General features: G+C 48.9%; 1 protein-coding gene across 5 annotated transcripts in view; it reads left to right on the top strand.

Annotated features, from left to right (window-relative positions):
- ANKRD11 (ankyrin repeat domain 11) overlaps positions 1–22,471 on the top strand; it is a 142,638-nt gene that overhangs the window by 100,464 nt on the left and 19,703 nt on the right. For all 5 annotated transcript variants that reach the window (XM_044427817.1, XM_044427816.1, XM_044427820.1 and 2 more), the window contains one exon: positions 2,210–2,348. In XM_044427817.1, coding sequence (XP_044283752.1) covers positions 2,210–2,348 — 139 coding nt within the window. The remainder of the gene's footprint in view (positions 1–2,209; positions 2,349–22,471) is intronic.

Genomic DNA, 22,471 nt, shown 5'->3' with positions numbered 1-22,471 from the left:
CGGAGTGGTTAACCCCGCAACGAACCATGCCTGGGCGCTGAATAATTCTGCCCCTTAAGCAACCCATCAGTCCAGGTTTGTATGTCGCACTGACATCTTCCAGTGTCTCCAGTCAGAGGTTGTTTACACAGTGCACAACCCTGGGGGCTGGAGCAGTGCTGTAAGATACCTCATTTACGGGTTTAGAATCAGTTTGGCAAGGCTTGATGAATGGAATGTAATTTTTGGTGTTTTCATTTAGGATGGTTAAACTGTTGGGGAAATAAGTCAAGAGTCTGTCAGTGGAAGTGAACACATTTCTTAATCCAGTGCAGAAAGCAAGCCAGAGGTGGCCCAAGAAAGAGGAAGCGGTGCTGCAGGCAGAGTGACAGCACGGTCTCATGACTGCTGAGCCACCTGCCACAGTCCTGTGAGCGAGGCAGCCAGCACTGCTTTGCGGTTTGCCCAGCCAGAAGGGGATTTCAGTTTGAAGGGAGTGATGTGGGTTTCTAGCAATCGTCTTGCATGAACTAGAATAATTCGTTTTCTATTTCTGTGACACATTTTTGCAAGGAAGAGGTTAGGGTGGCTGAAATGTTAACACCATTGCATTTGTTTATGTAAGAGCAAGACTAAAATGTACTCTTCCTGCTCTGCAGAGAGAATAAGTACAGTTAAAAGAAACCAGATTTGCCAGCATACAGGCAGACAGGAGTTACTCGCGGTGCCCGTGCAGGCACATGGGTTCAGGGCCTGCACAGGGCATGCGTGGAGAACCTTCTAGAGCTGCAGCCCCGGGGCTAGTTATCATGCCTCTCCCCTTGAAAGGAGAGGCTTTGTCCCCAGGCCACCGGGACAAGTGCTTTCCTGCTAAGCTCTTTGATTGCAGCATTGCAAAGAACTTTCATAGTGTTAAAAGCAGTTTGTAAAGCATGCGCCCAAGATGCATAAAACAATTAATGTTGAGCTGTCAAAGCAAATTCCAGGAATATAGTTGAGTTTTAGTTGATCCATGTGCATCGCCCATGATGGGAGCCACATCAGGCGCATCATGACCCTCACCCGGAGCCATCAGTGTGATGCCTGCCGCAGCCATAACTTTAGCTGTTGTGCAGGGTGCAACTTTGACAGAGGAGCACTTTTCGCTCCAGTGATAACTGTAGTCTGGGATAGGCAGGCTGCCTTGTGTTGGTGGAATCACAGCTCTCTGCGGCAGGGAGTCGCCCTCCAGTCTAGAACTCCCTCTGAGGCATTTCTTTCTGGGAGGGAGAGATCTGTGATGCCACTCGCTGCTAAAGGGCTCCTGAAGTCTCTGACAAAGAATCATTCCTTTTCTGTGTTTGTGTCAGAGGTTTTCCTTAAAAGGCTCCCAGTTACTGGGCTTCTCCACTTAGCCTCTTATGATCATAGCAGATGCATCTAACAGATTGGGGTTTTAGGACTGCATCCTCCCTTTCTGAGGTCTTCTAAAATAGCATCCTCCCCCCCCCCCACCCCAGCCAGATGTAGAGCCAGAAACCGCTCGGGGATTTGCCATTACCGTTTACTGGGATCCCACCGTGAGTGTGGAGACTCAAAAATGTTTGGGGAAGAGGGGCGTGGCTGGGCACTGGGCCAGCCCCCGATTGTTGTTCTGCTCCTTTCCTGATGGGGAGGCCTGGCCACCCCGCTCTCCTTCTCTCCACCCCATCCTTTCCTGCATAGAGAAAAGACAGGATTACATGCTGATGTGGCCAGAACATAGGCTTTAAGTACATTTTTCCCTGGCTGGAGTGGTGATCCTATAAACAGCTGGGAAGCTTTGCAACAAGCTGGGAAGCTGCCAGAATATTCTAATGGCTTGAGTTCACAGTGCTGTGTGCCACAAGGAGAATCTGCCATTTTGGAGGAAGATACCTCATTTTTGTTAATTGGAAGTTGTGTATGGTTTCTATAAACTCTGAATACATTTTCAGGAGACGGGAAAAGTCAGTACATCTTCAGTATTCTAATAAAGAAAAACAGCTAGGAATTTTGGTGAATGCAGTAATGTTAATTTTGGGTGGTAAATGTGCTTTCTGGCCGCACCCAATGGAATGGTGTTGCTTTGTCAGGTGTTGCTGCCTTGATGAGTTGTGGTAAATTCTGCAGTGCAGCCTCTGGCACAGAAAATGTGCCTAGCCTTGCAGGTTGCAGATGTTAGGCCCTTTAGGTGCTTTGTGAAAAACCCTTATTGTTCTCTTGACTCCAGGATAAAGATAAAGTTTCTCTAACCAAGACTCCAAAATTGGACCGGAGCGATGGCGGCAAAGAGGTGAAGGAGAGAGCGACAAAACGGAAGCTGCCTTTCACTGTTGGAGCAAATGGAGATCAGAAAGACTCGGACACAGGTAAGAGAAGGGAAGCTCCGCATTCTTCAGGCGCGGCCACTGGACTGAGTGGTGTTGGAGGAAGCGCCTGGCTCTGGGGGAAGCGCGCATGCACACCAGCCTCCCTGCAGCATCAGCTGATAATTGCACTAATGAGCGAGGTGAGGCAGGCGTGGCTGGAGAGCCTTCCCAGTGGTGGCACCCTGGCGACGGTATTTTCTCCCCAGGAAGGCTTGCTGGCACAAACATGGCTTGTGCATCTGTGTGAGGAAAAGATCTTTTTGGATTCCCTTTCCTTATATTGCTGATGGTTTTTAACTGCTGGGTTGTTTGTTTTTTTCAAATGTTAAGTGTACATTTTTAATATACAGGGCATGGTGGGAATATTTGTATTAAAGAGCAATGTGGACTTTTTAAGAAGTGTTACATAAGGTCAGTCAGTCAGATAAGAAAGGCTTTTGGCTTTGTGAGTGTCATTTATTGGTTATTAAAAGTGCGATCTATTTCATATTTAGACAGAATGAGGCCCACGGATTGTAGAGCTTTTTCCTGTCCGAACACGCAGAGGCTTGCGCCCCCCGAGCACTGTGCTGAGGGACCTACAAGCATGCAGCATCTTTCTTTCTCCCCAGCAAGCTCTCCGAACTGTAACCTAGATTTCTCCCTCCCTCCCTCCCTCCAGCTTGGATTGTTTTAAGCCTGGGCAGAGACAATGTCTGTTCTAAATGGTATGTCACTGTGTTGGTATTCGGTGCTTGGTGTCCGGTAGCCGTTGCATACTCTCTGAGCCCTCGGCATGCAAGGCATTTTTGGCAACCTCCGTCTGCACCAGTGCGCATCTCTGTGCCATGCCTCGCCGACTAGAGTAACTTCGATAGGAGTGATCTCAGGGCCCTGAAGGAAAGGGGAAGAGAAATTCCACAGTGTGCACTTGGACTTTGACCCCAAGAAGCAACCACTGATTACCTTTTGCCCACCCTGTGCAGGCGCCTGATATGTGCCTGGGACATCAGCATGGGTGTTCCATTCAGTTGAAAAGTCGGCGATCGTTTGTTTTGTGGGCAGTGGCTGGCAGGTGACATGAGGACTGGTTGGATCAGATGCTGCCCTGCGAGGCAGCCTGCAGTCGTGGCTTAGTACAGACGCTTCGCCTTCATTGCCTGAGGCTTTTCCCCCCTGTTTGAGTAGTGGGTACTGTGGGGTCTATGGTGTGCTGGCTCTCACCTGAGGAAGAGGGCAAGCGAATCAGCTTACGGATTTATAATCTTACCTTATGCGCTGCCTGGCACAGTGCGACAGCTGTTGGAAATGTTGGAAGGGAGCTGTCAGTGCCCTGGCTCATGCTGATCTTGAGCTTGGATCTGCCGTGTTCTGCGGAGAATCCCTAAGTGGTTGTGGACTTTCTGCTTTACATATCGCAAATTGGTGCAGAGGTTTCCATAGGCTGTTGGCATAGCTTGTGCCAGAGATGCAAGACATCATGTTCTATTCTAGAGTCTGGGTCACACATTAAAGCTTGTTAGAGAGGCAAAACAGGCTCTCTGCAATGATTTCTTTCCCAGATATCTAGGGCAGGGTCGAGGAACCTCCTTCAGCCCAAAATTCTGGAGAGCGTCCCATTCCAGTGGCAAATAATATCAAAGGCAAATGAGAAGGAGTCAAAAATGCCAGCGTAATGTAGTTCAAAGTTTTTACTGCAGGCGGATGATGCTGTGGGGGAGGCATTGCAGCCGTTCGGAATGGGGGAAGGTCACAAAAGCCAGGAAACTTCCCAGGGGCTGGTGATGGCCTGCAAAGTAGGAGACCTGGAAAACTGCACTGGGCTCTGACTTCCTGTGACTGCGGAGTGCCTGTAGCGTGACGGCGGAGGCAGTGGTGGGCGGACCCTTGGCAAGTGGATGAGGAAGAGCTGCGCTTGCTGGTAATTTTGCATAAGTGCAGCAAATGCCAGCAAATTCTTTCCTCCTCCCTGCTTTTATTTAATACCATCTCACGCACTGTACTTCTCTGCTTTTAGTTTAATGTCTTTGCATTCTGGGGGTCAGTCAGATTAGTATATCTCCTCTTGGTTTGTGTCCTTTTATATCTCTCTCAGGATGCTGAAAAATTAAACCACAGCATTATTTTCCCAAATATAGCATGCAGTCAAGACAACAAAATGCATTATGTCATTTGACCACAATGCAACCCCTCTACTGCCTTTCCCTTTGCTCTTTTTTGATGAGCAGCTTTAGATCAATGATGGGAAATAGCGGAAGACTAGTGTCAGTCACTGGTCTGTTTTACTGCGACACACACGGAGAAGTCACACTCGGCCCCTGCTTTTGCTGAAAACGGCAGCCAAAGTAACTAGTCATGCCTCACAGATGTCAGATCATTCCCACGCAGCATCAGAAATCAATAATTGTGAATTAATTCACAGTTCATTTCCAAGCAAGGCAAATAATCCAAACTCAAAATGCAAGTCTCCCGTCATTAGAGAGGCGAGTTCTCCTCACAGCGTCTTGATGGTTAGGAGAAAAAGATCCCTGCGCACCCTGCCTTCCGAAGCAGCACAGCAGTGGGGGCGTCTGCCGCCGTTCCTTTTGCACTGCTGGCCAATACTGGGGGAGCCTAGGAGTGGCTTCCTCGGAGAGAGGGGTGTGAAGGAAGCTCGCGGCAGGGCGATGGGGTGGCAACAGGCCCTGCAGGGACCAGGCCTCCGGAGCCCGGGACACCCCAGGAACAGGCTGTGGCCGAAAGGTGGCTATTTTTTCTTTCCACTGTCTCCCTGATGTGACAGGCCACACGCGCCGTTTCCTCTGCGCTGCAGTGCTGCGCCACTTGCTTCCGTCTCCACTCGTGTGACGAATTGCGGGGGGTTGCAGAGCATTTTCTTCCATTTTCCAGTCGGCAACTGTGCGGGTTGCTGGAAATGCTCTTGGAATCCCTCCCGTCCCTCAACTCGTGCTTGAAGCATGTAGGATTGCAAGAGGACTCGTGCGCTGAGAAGGAAAGAGCAGTGTGCAGGTACGACTTGCACCCTCAGTGCGCCCTGTTTTGAAAGCAGGTGCTTGGAATCCCCACCACCTGAACACTTCGCATCATGACATGCAGAAGTAGGAAATACATGGTGCACCCTGTGAGGAGCCTGTTCACCACCTTCAGTTTCTTAAAATTCCTGAAATATGTGTTACAAGCTTAGAAATAGGTACTATGTTTTAACAATGCCGTTCAGACTAAACCCTTTTATTGGGTGAGGCGCACAGAACTCCTGCACTGGCTCCCGGTGAAGTGCCATGTGACCCGTTTGGGATATTTATCAGAGTTGCGAGGGAACGCCGCATCGCCTGCCTGAGCCCTTCCTCCCCCTCCGCCGCACCACACCGCACCGCACATCCCATCCCACATTGCTCTCCCCGTGCTGCCCTCCGTATTGGCCTAATTTTTCCCATTTTGTGCGAGCACATTCTGCATATAATTATGCACGCTGCATCCAAGTCAGAATGGAACAAGAAAGTGGAGGCCAGGAACATATTTCAGAAATCCTTCCTCACTAATGCAGCCTCGGGCAGATCGTTGGTGCTGTGTTGAGACAAGGGCTTGGAACTCCCCCAAATCCACGCTAGGCACTCCTTGTTTCTCCAGAGCTAGTGAGGGGGTGTCGCTGCAGCAACAGAAGAGAGCAGCTGCTGTAGCACAGCTCGGCAGCAACCTGAATGGTGGTGAAGCGGCTGCAGCCAGACAGCAAGGGGCGCTTCCGGGACTGTTGCTCCCTCCCTTGTCGGCCGTATCTCCTTGGCCGCTGTTCCCTGGGCTGCTGGTTGAGTCACGGAGCTGCCTGGAAAGTGCCACCGCTGCCTCCTCTTGGAGCTGCAGTTCGCTTGCTGTCTGTCTGTCCATCCGTCTTTTCTTCCTTTCTGTTTTGTGTCATGTGGTGGGCCAGTTTTTTCTGCTCTTGCCTTTTCAAAGATGCTCGAAAAAGTGGCTGCAGTCCTTAAATTAGGCTCTGTGGAACGCTTTCGACATATGCTGGGGACGTGAGCCCCCCGTTTGTGGTAGCTGGGCAGTCTGGCTATGACTGCAGTAAGCACTTTGCTGAGGGCTTGCTTGCTTTTTTATTTGTTATGTTTCTGCTCTGCCTTTTTCCCACTCCTCCCCCCACCACATACACCCGCCAGTGCGAGCAAAAAGTTCGCTCTGTGTGGCAGGTTGTGAGCGAGGGCTTCAAACTCTCCGTCCTGGCAGCAGAGCTGTGGGTGGGTTGGCAGTCATTCCGTTTTATAACAGCAATGAAGCCGTCGCTCGTCTGTAGTGCTCAGTAGCTGGTGCACCATTTAAAACTGAGGTCCAAGGACAGCGTTCTGATCATCGCCTGCTGTTAGTAATTCATGTCATAGTTTTAAGGGAGGAAATGGATAGCAACGGCACCTTCTCAGAGTTTCTCCATACTTCAGTGCTTGTTCAAGCAAAGGGACTTCAAAATAGTAGGAGAAGAGGGAAAGGGCATTGCTTTTCTTGACATTATACCAGGAGATCTTGGGGGATGCTTCAGCTGTTACCGTGTCCCGGCGCTCTCCTGCGGTGGAGATGAACAAAATGCTGTGGGCACTCTTTGGATCAGTCAGGCTTGGCTATCTTTGGAGCGGGGTGGCGTGCGCCAGTTGTTTCCCAGCACGGCTAGAGATTTCACAGTTGGCTACCATAGGAAGAAAGGCAGAGTCCCACGTGCCGTTGGAGCCGTGGGGGGGATTTTCAGGGGGCAATTTCAACCCAGTGTGCGGTAATCTGAAAACGGCTGCTCTTAGATCCATCAGTGGAAGATTCATTATCCACCTGCCTGTTTGCCTGTCGTTCTAGCAGCGTCAGATTCTGCCCTGTCATTAAGCGGCCGTCCTTTCAGCTGCCTGGGTGGGTCCCCCCCTCGTTTTGCCGTAGCCTGCATTTTGCAGTTCTTCTTTAAGAAAGAAAGCATCGCCGTGCTTTGAATGTGAGAAATGGTGCATGGCCCCTGTGTGATCAGCAGTGGCATTCCAGTGGTGCTTGATGTGCCGGTCTGAGTCCAGAGTTCTCTGCAGTGCCTAGAACGAAGCAGAAAACAAGAGGGAGGGAGTGGGGCAAAACAAATTTCAGGAAAGAGAGCGTGTATTTTCATCTCGCATGCCTGGCTCGTGCTTCTGCAGCTACCAAGGCCTAGTCCTCCACCTAGGGTGTACCACTGCGGACTGCAGGTGGGGTCTGATGCGATGGAATAATCCTCTGTGTGTGAGAAAGAAGGCTTTGCATTTGTGGGGATTTATTAAAATGCATAAATCGCAGCACATAGCCGGCATGCACAGAGAATGCAAAGCTAGAGCCTTCTCTTAGGTATGCTAGTTCTCTTTAGGGGCACGCATTCCTCATGTGACATGATACATGCGCTCCTGCAATCTGAGCTTGCACAGCTCAAACGCAAGTTTTTTGCAACCTTAGTGAAAATGAGGGCCAAGCTTTGGTATCTTCCCCAGCATTGCTAAGGACAAATTCTAATGAACACTTAGTTATATATTATACTTATATCCCATTTTCCCCCCCTCACACTGAACTCAAAGCCGTTTACTTCATTCTCCCTTACAACAACAACCCTGTGAGGTAGGTTGGGCTGAGAGTCTGTGACTGGCCCAAAGTCCCCCAGTTGGCTCCACGGCCAAGCAGGGACTAGAGCCCAGATCTCCTGAGTTCCAGTCCCACGCTCTTAACCATTACACCTCACTGGCTCTCAAAAATAGAACTTGACATCCTGTTTACTCCAGTGCATACATGGGACCAGGAAATGCTGGTGTGAAGGACACTTTGCATCGACTCTGAGTAAAGATGTGAAGGCTGAGCAGGGGGAACAGAAAATCTAGGGGAGGGATTTGTTTTTCCACCAAGGACCACTTTTTTAATTGGACCATTTTAAATTAGGAATCTTTTCTTTTAGAATTTAAGATTAGGCGCTTATATATTTTCACCTAGCCTTTACTCCCCACCAATCATACCTTAAAACTATGTAGTAAGATTTCTGTAAAAAGACCAAGAGTTATATAATTTCTGGAAGGAATTATGATATGAGGAAAATGCTTTTTAATTATCTCTGTAAAATCCCCAGCATAGTTATTTCTTCTATTCCTCACTGCAATGATTGGTCTAATATATCTTGTACCAGTAGACATTCAGGGATTCTCCAAGTCATCCACAGTTGCTAAGCATGTGAGTAGAGTGAGCGTATCATAATATGGAGGAAAATCCGCACTTGTGACAGTTTGGGTTTTGTTCTCCAGAGTCCAGTGTTTCTGTGCTGGTTCTGGTTAGATGCTGTAGTGGTCAAGTCATGTAGTTATAATCCAAAAGCCACCCAAATTTCTTCCTCTTTAATGAACGCTGAAGCTTGGGTCTATAGAACTTCACAGCTTATAACAGAGTTCTCAGTTAGATCTCACCACTTAGGAAATTGCGCCTAAGCTACAAAACCCTTCTAACTGCTGCTGGCAGAATAAGCTCCCTCTGCCTTAGGGACCCTGAGTAGCCAGGTGCCTCTGGTATAGGCATGGGCTTGGCACTACCCTAAGAGACAGCTTTTCGAAATGAAGAAAAAATATGTTGTTCATTGGCAAATTACTCACAGAAGTGAATGCATTTTCAAATTTCAAGTATTGCACTTCTTAGAGTTTGCATTGAGATTGCTTACATGCTCCTAAATTAAATATAATGGGTTGACTTCCCTCAGCGGAATCTTTCCCAGCATAAGTGAAATCTCAATAGATTTCCCTTTATATCATATATTAGGTCCACTCCACAAACAGGAACAGGCAGAAGAATTTCCCTAAACTTCCTCACAAACAGGATAACATGCTGTAAACCATCTGCTTCCAGTTCTTCCTGGTTCTTACAGCTTCTAGGATGATTGGCTGTTTCATGGACTACTTGATGAAATCCCAAGGGGTCAAACATAAAATAGGAACCTAAAATATATTATGTATAACTTGTTAAGTCAGAAAGTTAACATGTTTCACATATTTAATTTAAAAGTATTACTTATTCAGACAATAATTATAAATTTACTGAGTCTACCTTGAAAAGTGCTTAAACAGAATGATCATTTTATGAGGAAATCACAGTTTCAGAATTTCCAAATATTTTATGTGTCTAACTCCAAGTGATGAGGGAATTAAATTTGTTTCTGGTTCTTCAAATGGAAGGCTTTTTACAAGAACCTCACAGACCAGTATTTTTTCCATTTCACACACGGGAGACCGAGAGATCATGGGTGAATTCCCTCGACACAACAACCCGCACTGCAAATAAGCCACACAGTGGTGCTGGCGGTCGGTGGAATAACCTACAGTGCGCACAACAGATAAGCACGCTCGGCATGAGCTGAGCTCAGCGTGGTGGGTCTCCTTCGCCCTTGGTCCTCCAGCCCGTATCCCCGAGGGCTTCGGTGCTGCGGTGGCCGTGCCCACTCTCCCCCCCGCCTGCAGCCCGGCTTTGGCGGCTGCTGCTGCGCTTCCCCCCGCGATGGTCCCCTTGCACAATATTTGTGCAGTCTCTCTGTCGAGCGTGCAGCAAGGCAGCGCACCGGAGAGGCCGGCATTCCTGGCGCCTGGCTTTTTTCCGAGTGGCAAACCAGTGACAGCTGCTTCAGTGTGACACCTGGGAACTGGGGTGGGGGCTGTCGCTGGCAGAGGTGGTGAGCAGGAAGGAAGCTGTGGTGGCCACCAGAAAGGGGTCCTGCGTGGAGCAGGGCAGCTTGCTCCCAGGTGCCTCTCGGGAATCGCTGGCCTTCCCTGGCAGCAGCTTGGCGAAGCAGCAGGCGAGTGCCCCTCCCCCGCTCGCCATTCCCCGGACCCGCGGGGGGGCCAGTCTCCTGGGGTTGGGCAACATGGAAACCCATCGTGGCTCCAGCCAGCCTTGGAACAGGGGTCCTCAAACTCTTTCAACAGGGGGCCAGCTGAAAGGTGCCAGGCGCGGGCCGGAAAGGCGGGCGCTGGGGAGAGGGCTGGGCGGGCCGGGCAGGTGCGTGAGGCAGCGGCTTGCTTGCTTGGAGATGGTTTTCTCCGAGCGAGTCCAAAGTGATCTCCCTGCGTGGGGGGTGAGGCGGGGGCGGCGGGCGCAGGCGCATGCGCGGCACATCCAGAACCTCTGGGCATGGCAGGCCGGATTTGGCCCATGGGCCATAGTTTGAGGACCCATGGCATGTCAGGGTGGCATGCTGCCTGCAAACAAGCCACCCTGCAGGAAGTGGTCTGGGTTCAAATGACGCAGCAACCCACCACAGCCAGTTATCCAGTGTGTTGCCACGTTATGCAAGCCAGTCTGAGGGAAGAAGTTATTTGTCTTCAGCAGTGTATAGACATTTGCCTTAGCTGAGATTTGGACTGAGATCTGACAAAGGTGTCATATTTAGGAGGCCATGTTGAAGACAAGGGTCTGAACCATGCAGAGTCCAGATGCAAAACAATTGAGCCATTCTGCAGTACCCTGCCTGCTAGTTTAAAATGGATCTCTTAAGATCATAAGGGCTAGACACTTGGGAATAAAAGCTAGTTTCAAGAGTTCACATCTGCACTTAGTATAACATTCCCAGGCTGGAAACATGTCAGTTGCCTCTGTGCCAGCATCAGATTCTGTGGTGCTTGCTGGCATTGTTCTTTCCCAGCCCAAATGTCATAGAAAACTGCTCTCTTAGAGTCAGCTACAGTATTGTCCTTGCAGTATATTATATGGAGAGAGTTTGCAGTATTTGGTATGTGGTATATTGTGTAGGAGAGTCAGTGTAGTGCAGTGCTTGAGTGTCAAATTGGGGATCTGGGAGCTCTAGGTTCAAGTCCCCACATAACCATGGAGCTTAACTGGGTGACTTTGGGCCAGTCATTCAATCCCAACCCAGCCTACCTCACAGGGTTGTTGTTGTGAGGGTAAGATTAAGAAGTGGAGGTGAATTGTGTAAACCACCTTGAGTTCCTTAGATGGAAAAAAGGTGAGATAGAATGAATGAATTTGTATCCCACCTTCTTTCCTTTCAAGGACCTCAGGGCTTTTTACATAATTCTCCTTCTCCCAGTCTTATGCCAGCCCTGGCATGCTCAGCAGAAGTGGTGTCACTTCGTCATAGCCATATCTCCAGACTAATATCCTAAAGTCAGGCGTTCCCTGACCGGGGCTTGTCTATGTTTAGCAAAATGCATACTAAACTTAAACGCTGCTCTCCTGGATTTTGGGAGCATTCCTGAGAGAATGGAGTGAAGCCTTTACCTGTCTTGCTTTTCTCACCTGAGCCAGTGATTTTGCTGCCTTTACAAAACTGCTTCTGTGCTTTGGACTCCCCTGTGCTCACATTAAACATGTTTGCCATGCTAATTAGTGGAATAGCAATGTTTGATGAGTCAGATCAACTGTTGCCTCTTAACCCCCTCCTTCCAGAATATGAACATGGTTCAGGTGCTTAACCGGTTGCTGACGCATGTTGAACTGAACAGCCTGTTAGTCACCAGTCGCCTAATTGGCTGGAGGATCCATGGGAAGTGAGTTGCTGTCCGGTTGAGCAATGCCTTGGTGTATGAAGCTGTGCGTTTCTGTTGCTGGCTTTCTCACTGTCCATGCAGCTGTGGACTTGCATGGGCTGTCCCACGTGGGCCTTCCTTAATTTGCGCAACCTCCGTCCTTATGCCTAGAAAAAAGAAGAGGCAGCGAAAAGCCAAGAAGCTGTTCTCACCTAGCAACCCTAGAGAGAACAAAATGAATATCGCATCCTCTTCCTTCTTCCTTCTGAGCCGCACCCTAGAATGCTTGCGCAGTGTACTCCAGTCAGCATACACCACCCTTAAAACTGCAGCACAAACTCTTCCACCATCTGTGAAATCTTGACAAGGCTTTTTGGGGTCAAGGGGCTGTTGCCCCTCTTCCTGGCCCTTGCAGCCTCCTTTTTGAAAAAGACTGAGATGAAGAACTTGAGGACAAACCCTGAGCAAAAAATTTAAAGGAGATTGATCAGCACTGGCTCTTCCCTTGTTGATGGTTGCTCTTACGAACATTGTCAAATTCTTCCCAGCCTCTGGCTTTCTGGTTGGAAACGGGGTGGAAGGTTCTTCTTTTCATGTCCTAATGATCTGCACAGTATGATTAAGAACAGTGTTTCATATTCTTTGGCAACAGGATAATTTTTAGGAGCTTGGGCAAGGATAGAAAACATGTCAGAAAAGTTATACAACTGTGCTTCCAGGTGCCTGGGATTTTTCCAGCTGTAGCAGACAGTCTGGACTTCCATGTCTAATCTGGAAGCTAGTTGAGGCATTTAGAGTTCTCTTCATGGAACGTCCCCAAGGGAATGTGTTTCAACATGTAAAACAGCACATACAATAACCACAGATTCCAATTTCCATAATCACACAATCATGTTATGGTCACAGGAATATGTTTCACCTAACTGCTTCTGCATCCATGCAGATGAATCCCAAATAGTAACAGGGCACAATTCATTTTAAATGCCTGAGTCTTTCCTAAAATTACATCGAGGGCTGCATTGATCAATAGGATGCAGGCAAAAACCTGAATGCTTTTGCGAGCCCCCTTGGCTAAGCTAACTTTTGCTGGGATGCCTTCTAGAAGTTTAGTTGAAATTTTTGTTTGCCTTAAATTTGATGGAGAAGTCTTAAAACCTAATGTGAAATCATCCCCTTTTTTATAGGCAAAACAGGGCAATCCGTCAAACTTTCATAGACCATGTGTTAAGATACTCATGGGGCACCAGCCTCCTCCGTGAAAGGCAATAGTTAAAAGGTTAATGCCTGGGTCCACACACCTTTGTTCTGTAATGAGGACATCAGCCTGGTTCAGGGCTAAAAAGAGTATTCCAGCCATGTAGGAGATTGCATCACGTTTCAGGCATACGATATGTTTGTTTTTTGGAGAACTTCCCACGTATGTGGGGCATTCCAGGCTTCAGCTGTCCATGGCATTAGGAAACGTTACCATCCAGCTTCCTTTTGCTAGGAGAATGTCACAACCCGCTCCCTCCTTTTTGCAGAAGCCGGGGCCTTGTTCTGGCCCCTGGACTGTCTTGTGGTCCTTTAGATCCTACTCTCCCCTGGCTGCTTCCAGCCCCCAGGCTGCTGACCTGTCTGGCACCTTCTTACTTGGGATCAAGAAAGAACCTGTGTCTTTTCTCCCCCCTTGTCAGGTAACACTAATCATGGCGTGCCGATTAGCGTGCCTTCCTATTCCTCTGGCTCCTGACCCCTCCTCCTCCTCCCGCGTTCTGACTATTCTGGTTGTATGTTTTATGCATTTTGCATTACCCAGCGCTGCCTATCTCTGCTCTTGCTCTTGCTCTCCCTGCACAGGACCCCTCCCCTTCCTGGTTTCTCTCAGTATGCACGGCTACCTGTGGAAACTGTGGCTCCAGCCGCACACTGCAGTTCCTTCCTCTGAATCTTGCCCATGCTCAGGTAGCACCCACTGCCTTCCATCTGAACCGAAATTTGCTAATGACAAGCATTGTTGTGTGGTAAGAATGAATCACAGACTGTATGTGAGGCTGTGAATAAGAAGAGCAGGGTCTGCCTTGTGCTTCCTCCCAGGGGCATAATCCATCTTTGCTCACCGTCTGCACAACTCTTAATTTATTCTTATTGATCCTTTGTTTGGCTCTGTACTTGGGAATGCACCCTTGAAATCGAAAGTCTTTTTACAGGACAACCTGTAAGTGGCTGTTGGGGTACCATCTGCCTGGGCTTGTATCACCGTGTCTGTTCACTGATGCTTTCATGCTGTAGGAGGCCCCATCTTTTGCAATAAGTTGGGTGCAGTGTTGCTTCGGAGCGTCCTTCCTTCTGGTGCTCAGACGTCAATGTGACCTTTTTGTTTACAGCTGCTGCCTTTTATTCCTCCCTCAGGTTTCTCTTCCCCTCATCTCTGCTCTTAGGCCTCCACATTGTGCTAAATTTAACACAGCATGTTGAGGCGCTTATGACAACCAGGCAGTTTGGCATTCCAAATTAAAAGCTGTACAAGTCTGTATAATACAGATTTTGAAATCTTAATGTGTGCCCTGGAACATTCCCAAGGTGAGGGGGCAGAGCCTTTATTGACCTCAGAACTGCATTCCTGTACCACTCTTTCTCTTAGACCCTGAAAATTCACTTGTCAAAAGATTTGAAGCAGCTCTCTGGTTGTATGTCACACGTGACGGGTTTGCCTATCCACGTGGCAGAAGACAACGCTTTTGGAATCTGCCCAGGCCATATAGACATCTTGGCAGGTCCGTGCTATATCTTGTACTGAAGAGGCGGGAGTAAACCTTAAAGAAATGCCTGAAACAGAAAACTCAGAAGGGGCTTCAAAGGATGGGCAAGGAATTTTAAATGAGGAATTTGGCTTGGCTTGACCTAGATGCTTCGGTAGCGGTATACCTTTGCGTTGTCTTCTGGGCAGCAGAGAGGTGGCTTTGTGGGAATCTGTGTGAAAGCAGAAAGGGAAGCCCTTGTCCAGGGTTCTCCCCTTCCCATCTTAGGCAGTATTTGGCTAAATTATCCTGTTCGCTTATGGAAATTATTTCAGGCCACTGACATTCTGAGAAAACACTGGATACCTTCTGACCTTCCAAGCACCTGCAGTTTCCTGTTCTGCAGATGGAGCAAAGTAATAGTAGCAAGAGTGAGATAGCACAGGTGAGTTTTAAATCCACGGCGCTTCGCTGTCCCTGGTGCAAATTCGGTGCAACTGTGGGAGACCCAAGAGAACGGAGGGTGTGTGGGGGGGGGCACATCCTTGCCTCCCAGCTCTCCTGCGTGTCCCGCAGTGCATTTTGCCCCCGAGCCCACTTTCTGCCTCCTGCACATTCTTCAGGGAGCAGAAGCTCTGAGTGGAGCTTTCTCTCTTGGTTTCTGAAACCCACTGCAAGGATGACAGCACATCCTTTACACTCTCTAGCCAGTTTTCCCCCCCCCCCCCCCTTTGTCCTTCCTGTTTACATGCATACTTGCTTCCAGGCCAGCTATGGGTTTTACTGTTACACTTGGTTGACTTTGCCAAAACTCTCTGGGCAACCGAAAGCAGACTTAACCCCTTACTTGCAAGCAGGACGGAGTCTGATGAGTGGTGGCTCATGGTTCTTGTGGCTGTTCTGTGGAAGGTGTGCCAGCTAATTTCAGTGTGGGTGCTCTTTACGTTTAAATAGGATTTTTCCAGTACTTTCGATGTTCCGATCTAGTCACCATATGTTTACAGTTAAGTAAGCAGGTTTAAGAGGAATGTCAGTGTAATGCGGATGTGCATATATGCCATATTTTTAAAAAATACATCATGATCATAATATGCCTAACAGAGTTAAGCCACTTTTCTGTGTAAAAGAGGAAAATAAGGGGGTGGGAACTGGGAATAAAAGCAGTTTATATTATGGTGGGTTTTTACTGGTCCCAGTAACTGGCAAGTTGGCGCAAGTGTGGATACCCAGCAGCTGTCCTCCTGGATCTCCAGGAGACAGGGTTGCCCTCTTCCTGTGTCTCTCAGCCCACCAGAGCTCAGCTGTTGTTGGTCTTGCTTTACCAACTGTAATAGCTGGGAAGTTACTTTCCATCTTTAGGTGAAAAGCTCTTTTTTTCTTAACTCCCATCCCTTTCCCTTGCTTTGGGAAAGTTTTCAGCACGTAAAGCCCCATCCTGTGTCCACGTTCCCCATGGTGTTCCGTGAGATTTACTTCAGAATTTGTATGCACGGGATCCCAGCGATGGGGCAGGGAAGATCATTTTGCCTCCAAGTGCTGCGCTAGGGCTGTGTACGTTCAGTCTGCAGGTATGAGACTCCACTGGCTAGTCAGTGTGAGAGTCTCGGTGTGGGACTCCGGGTCTAGTTTGCTCAGCCAGGAAGCGCACTGAGGGACCAGGGGTCAGTCACGGGCTCCCAGCCTAACCTACCAGGCTTTTCAGTGAGATTCGTATTTTGTTGTGGTCTGTGGAAGCAAATCTGTGGTTTGTCATTTGTGGCTCGTTTGTACTTTGTATGCAGCTTCTCAACCAGGTCGTGTCTGTCTAATCCTCAGTTTGCTTTTTGTGCTGTGGATGTTGCAGCAGTAAAATGCAGGGGCAGAATAGCAGCTGTGTATTTCATGGGGTGTTACTTTACTTTTAGTTGGATTGGTTTGCCTTTCTGCAGCCAGCCCCCCCCCCCCCCCCCCACCATTGCAGCAGTTCTGCAAATAGGCAGACCCTCCTGTGGCAGTTATGTTGTGAGACTGATGACAACACAATCAAAATTCTTGGCGTACCTGTTGAGCCTAAAGGTTGGGGACTCTTGTTGTATTGGATTATGTTGCTAGGTTGTATAAGGGCTGTACTTAGTTGCAAATACATTTTTAGACTGATGGGAGCCCGGTTTTAGCATGCATGCTTGTTCAGGAAATAAGCTTTATTTCAAAATGGAAAACTTGGTTTAAATCAATGGTTTTAAATTGCCTTAATTTAAATCAGTCCATCCTGCTGTTGCCTATAAAGGCAGGCCTTACTGGTGCAGTTGCTTTTCTTGGTGGTCGGTTCATGTGACAGCTGAAGTCAGTCTCTTTGAGGAGCAGCATGAGGATTTAATTCTTCCGTGCTGAGATTTCAGTATACTTAAGCACTTTCAAGCATTTGCATTTGATATGAGCAACCCAGGCTGCTAGTTAAAACCTGCTCGCTTGCAGGCCGGCTCTTCTGAGCAGTGCTGTCTTTGACGAGCGTGCCGGTCGTCCTGTTTCGGCTAGTCTTGGGGAGATAAGTCTCCTGTGTGCCGCTGTTTCTTGTTTTGATACTGACCTGACATGCTTTGCGTATCAATCAGAATGAGTGGAAACGTGCAGGTTAGAAAATAGCAACAGATGCTTGAAATGGGCGGCACTTGGTTATCTTGACCATTCTTTTTATGGCTGTAGCTACAGCCAAGGCTGCCCAGTGCCCCAGACTGGCTGCCCAGTCTCGGCTTGAAGTGTGCCACTCCTTTTGCATACGTCTTTCTATGTTTTCCTTGGATGTTATAAGATCGGAAGGCAGGCAGAGTGCCCAGCTTGTGCCGTTTCTCCTTTGTGGTGCATCGGCGCTTTGCGAGCAGAGGTCAGCCTTCCTGTTCCTTATGTTTGCAGCTTTGCGGGGAGGCAGGCCCAAGCATGTCCAGAACAGCTCCACAGAATTGTTTCTAGGACTTCAGAGACCCAGAGCAAAGCGTGGGCCTCTCTGAATGAATCCTGAAACCCTGAAAGTCATCTTTGTCCAGAAAGCACACATCAGCCTTTGAAATAAGCCACACACCAGAGCCACTTCACACGGCATAGAAAATTCATTCAGACCTCTTCACAGAGCTTGGAAGCAAGGGACTGGGGGATGACGAAGGCCATGAAGGGAAGTGATGACTTAGGAACACAGGAAGCAGTCCCCCTTGGTCCGCCTCACCCTTTATTGTCGACACCGTCTGCCAGCAGAGCTGCTCGGCGCTTCTGGCAGAACCTTTGGCAGCCCCACCTGGAGATGGCAGGGGCTGCCCCTGGACCCCGCTGCGTGCCCAGCCTTGCTTCAGCAGTGAGCGGTGTCCCCTCCTCAGCAAAGACTCTGGCTGATGACTGTAGACAAGGAGGCAGGCAGGGCAAAAATAGCTTGTTTCAACCAAATCGGGCTGGGCGACGAGCTGAGAGTGTGAACTTGCTGGAGCTCACATTCAGCAAGGCAAGTGCCGTGATTTGTCGTTCAGTTCTATGGGGAAGTGTTTTAATCTCTTTGTTGTGCTGCGTTTCCTATCGCGCTGCGGTATATCCAGCATTCCGGTTCTAAAAGGCCTCCCCCCACCATGATTTTTCTAATGCCAGCACTGTTTCCCACCCCCACAACAGAGATCCCTGCCCTTCCCAGGCAAGCAGGTGTAGGCAGTTTTGAGCCCAGAATTCCCAAGGTAGACTTTAACCTTTATACTACAGCGAACTGAGACTGGTCCGCCACTCAGTGAGGTGAAAATTCTGGGTATTGCCCTGTCTTCTTGAGTCTGGGGATCTTGCGACATTTCACATCCAGTAATGGGAACTGTGTCTCCACTTCCTAAATAAGAAAAATGAGCTGCCAAAAGAGATGCAAAGATCCCGAACCCCACACAGCAAACAAATGCAGAAACTGGGACTCAGTCCCTGCCTTGTGCTTCTTGTAACCACAAGGTTCCTTTCCGTGGAGTATGCAAAGCAAGCACCTCCCCATGCCCACCTTCCCTCTCTCCAGCCCATCTGTCCAATTCCAGCATGTAAAAGCAAGAGTGCGGAAGTCTCTCCGGTTTATTTTTATCCTTATTGATTGCATGCTTCGAATGTGCTCTGTAGAGAAGGAATTTATTGCAGATGCAGAGATGGTGCAATTAAAAATTTAGAATTCTCAGTCAAACTTTGCAGGGATTGTAGTTGGGAGATGATTGAAGGCATGGTCTGACAGCCCTGTAGCGGTTGAGTAATATTAATGAAAACATTCCTACTTGAATTATAAACTCATTTGTGCGAGAACACTCAGAAAATAACCCTTCAGCACCTATGAACCTTCCGTTTCACTTAGCCTGTCTCTTGTAGAAAAGCCTCAGATTGTGAGGGCCTTGCTGTGCTTTTGTTGTTTATCCTGTTATAGTGGTACCACCAGTGATATTTTTTCCTTGAAAATATTCAATGTGTATAGAAATCCTTGCTACTGGTCAGCTTGCTATCCACATAGAGTGCCCATTTCTCTCCCCTGGCTCACACCACTGTAGTTCTTGGGGTTGCTGCAGTATGGAAGCTCTGCCTGCCTGCCTGCCTGTCCATATACATGCATGGAGAACTGAGGTCTGTTTGCACATCAATATAAAGACAGTCTGACATGCTCTGCGTGAATTATTCTCCCCTGAACATCTCAAAGGAGACCTAAAAATCAGGACATTTGCAAGCATGTTTGATGCAGCTCCCTTGATTCCCAAGCTCCCTGCTATCTGGCCCAGATTATTTGCTGCAGACAGCCTTGTGTAGAGAAGCTGGCTTCCACCCACAGGTAAAGGCCGGCAGCCCCAAGATTCCAAGTGGGCCACCAGGCTCCGCTTCTGCTGCGCAGTTGGTCTTGGGTCTGCTTGGAGCGGACTTCTGTAAGCCCTGTAACAATTCCATCGAGTGGGTTGATCAGCTGCCTGATGTTCATGTCTTATAAACATCCTCAACCTTCCCTCCATTCTGAGGGTTCCACTTCTGACCTTCTTATCAGGGGTACCACAAACAAAATATGTTTTTAGAATCTGCAGTCATTCTTCAGAAAATCACACTTTTTGTTTCATTTTTAGAACAAGTGTGCAGGCTTGTCCTCTGACCTGGATGACCTGGTCCACCCATTAAATCTTTCCGGAGCAGTTCAGGGCCTCATGCAGCCTGGCCAGTAAAAGATAGGGAGGAATGGTTAGTGCCGCTTTGTGAATGCTTGTCCTCATTTTAAAGGTAAAGCTGTTCACATCCACCACAGATTGGATAGCCTGGATAATGCAGGCCAGCTTTCTGTGGGCTTCGGGGCCCGGGCACGTCAAGGAATGCCCCTCTCCGCTTGTTCCCACGTGGACTTGGAAAAGTTTGCTGGAGTCAGGTCGTGGGTATGCTGGGGGGCTGCAGAGGAGAGGGGCGCATCAGTGGCAGTTCCTCTCCAGAGCGGCTCACCCAGCACCTGCCTTGACTTCATTTCATCACTGGGCAAAGGCATTTTAATTTCCTCATATCTTTTAAGCTGCTTTGTTTAACTCTGTGACTGGTTTAACGCCACAATTATACTTTCATTGTTATGGAATTTAAATTGAGTTCTTGCTGCGAGGCTTTCCCGGAAACCAGCCTGCAAGGACCGCAGGCGTGTCCCCGGTACATAGGAGTGGTTGTGGCCAGACGGTGGCCAGGGGCGGGGGGATGCTTGCCCGTTCTTGCAGGCATGTGGCTCAGGCGTGCGGCATGCTCTCTGGTCTCCAGTCAGGCCACAGACCGGTCAGGGCCTGCATTCTGTTCCCGCAGCAGCTGCACGGACCTCTGGCCAGCCCGCCAGCAGGACGTGAGGCAGCAGCCCTCCCTTTTGTGCTCTCCAGCGACCCGCATGGAGACACAGTCCACTTCAGATATGGGCCGGCGATTGGTTTGTTCTCTGCACTTCCATGCTTAATCCTTGCAGTAAGAGCAGGTATTGAGAATCATAGCAAATGCCGGCTCTAATTAAGCCATGTGTTATCTTGGCCAGCAATTGCTTACACCAGGGTGGTCCTGTTGACTTTATGAATTTATGCCTGTAAATGGTCATTAAACTGCTTCCTGAGTGCAGAATCCAACTGGATAGAGGGTATCAGATAGCTATTCATTAAAAAGCTTTGCATTTTTAGAACATCAAAGGAAATGGTTGTAAACAGGAAGCCATTGCCTTATCCCCCCTTCCCTGTTGTTGCAGACATGTGTATGCCCCCCCCCAAAAAAAACACATAAAGGAGGTTAAGCCACAACCACTTGCCATACTTAATAGCTGAATTTCCACCTATGTTTACCACTAGATAAATGGCCCACAAATACAGAAAAATAGCCAGAATAGAGATGGTTGGTGATGCAGTCGAGGGAACATTTCTCAGAAAAAGGGCTTGCCTGGTAGAAAGGCAAAGTTGGGCTGACTGACAGATGTTAACACTTCGGAAGCTAACGGAATTGGGTAAAAGCAGAGAGGTGGGATTGCGGAGGTCAATGTGCATCTGTTCTTCTGGCTTTGAGTCGTTTTAGGGATCCTTGCAAGCGTTTTGGTGGGGCCACATCTGGAAGGTGCGCAGAGATGTCTGCGAAAAGGTGGTTGCTCTAAGCAGAGCACCCTCGCCCCCCAGCAGTGGGGTCAGGGGCAGGTGCCATCGTGCATCTTGAATGTTATTGCCCTCAAACGGAGCTTGTTTTGTTTCCTTCTACAGGAAGGCATGAAGCCTTGAGCTGTATTAAATAAGTCCTTCTGTAGTGCCTGGGTAAATGGCACTTGAAAAGTACTCCTGTGAAAATTAGATGCTTCAGACCATTAAAAGGTCCTCCAGCTACACCAGATCACCTTTATTTCATGTTCCAAACAGCAGTAAGAGTTTCAGCGTATTGATCTGAGCTGTCGTGCCAGTTTTGCCGCCTCCTTTTCAGAGTTTGCGTTTGATGCGAAAAGGGGCCAAGAGAGGGCAGTAGGGAGCTGCTTTGGGCTTTTGTTTGGGGTTTTCTGCAGGATTTCTATCCCTCCCTCCAGCAAGCTTCCAGAGAGGGGTGCAGCCTGCCAGAGAACCCAACACAGATAGTCAGCATAAGAAGGACTCTCGCAGAATGCCTGGGAGGCCCACCCAGAACAAGAGGGGAGCTGTGGGATGGACCAGGCCTAACCTGTCCAGCAGCCTGCCACACTGCGATCAGCCCATGGGAAGCCCACAGTGTGGAACTCAGGCCAAGCGCCGTCCTGCTTGTGTCCCGCCTGCTGCTGGCGTCCCTTGGCTTGCTCAGAGCCTCTGATGCAGCGCTAGCTCCGAGCCACTCAACAGCTTTCCCCTTTCAGAGCGCACTCCAGAGTTCCAACTATGCTTTGTTCAGAGGCAGCTTTGGGGCAGCACCTGATCCGCCGCGAATCTCCCAGCAGTCAGGATGAGACTGTAATGCTCAGTGTTGAGGAAACGGAAAGGTGATTTTTCTCCCTGTCTGTTTTCTCCACACCATGTATAATCATCATGTCCCCCAGATTATGCGTCGCCTCGGATTTGCAAGAGCCGAACAGGGCTGTCACGGGCAGGGCGTTCGGAAGGGCTATCCTTCACAGGCCTCCATGTTGGAAACAACTGGATGGGATGTCACCTCAACACGCTACGCTTTTCTGTGCTGCTGTACTTCACATAACACACCATTTTGTAAGAAATTAATTGCCACAAGATACAGCAGAGCCATTTTAGATGGCCTTAAAAAGCCTCTAGTCTGTCCCTAGCCGTTAGTCCTTGTGTTTCTGCGGAATGTCCAAGCCTGGGGCCCGTGCACATCGGTTGCTGTGGGGAAGGCAGTGACAGAAGAGGTCTGTTTCTGCCACACACGGCTGATATTCCTACGGGAGGCACCTGAGTCAGCCTCAATAGAAACGGGGCGTTATGGGAATTGCAGTCAAACACAT

The sequence above is a fragment of the Varanus komodoensis genome, unplaced genomic scaffold (assembly GCF_004798865.1).
Source record: "Varanus komodoensis strain SLA01 unplaced genomic scaffold, ASM479886v1 scaffold19, whole genome shotgun sequence".
Classification (NCBI taxonomy): domain Eukaryota; kingdom Metazoa; phylum Chordata; class Lepidosauria; order Squamata; family Varanidae; genus Varanus; species Varanus komodoensis.
This window is presented reverse-complemented; position numbering and strand designations above follow the sequence as displayed.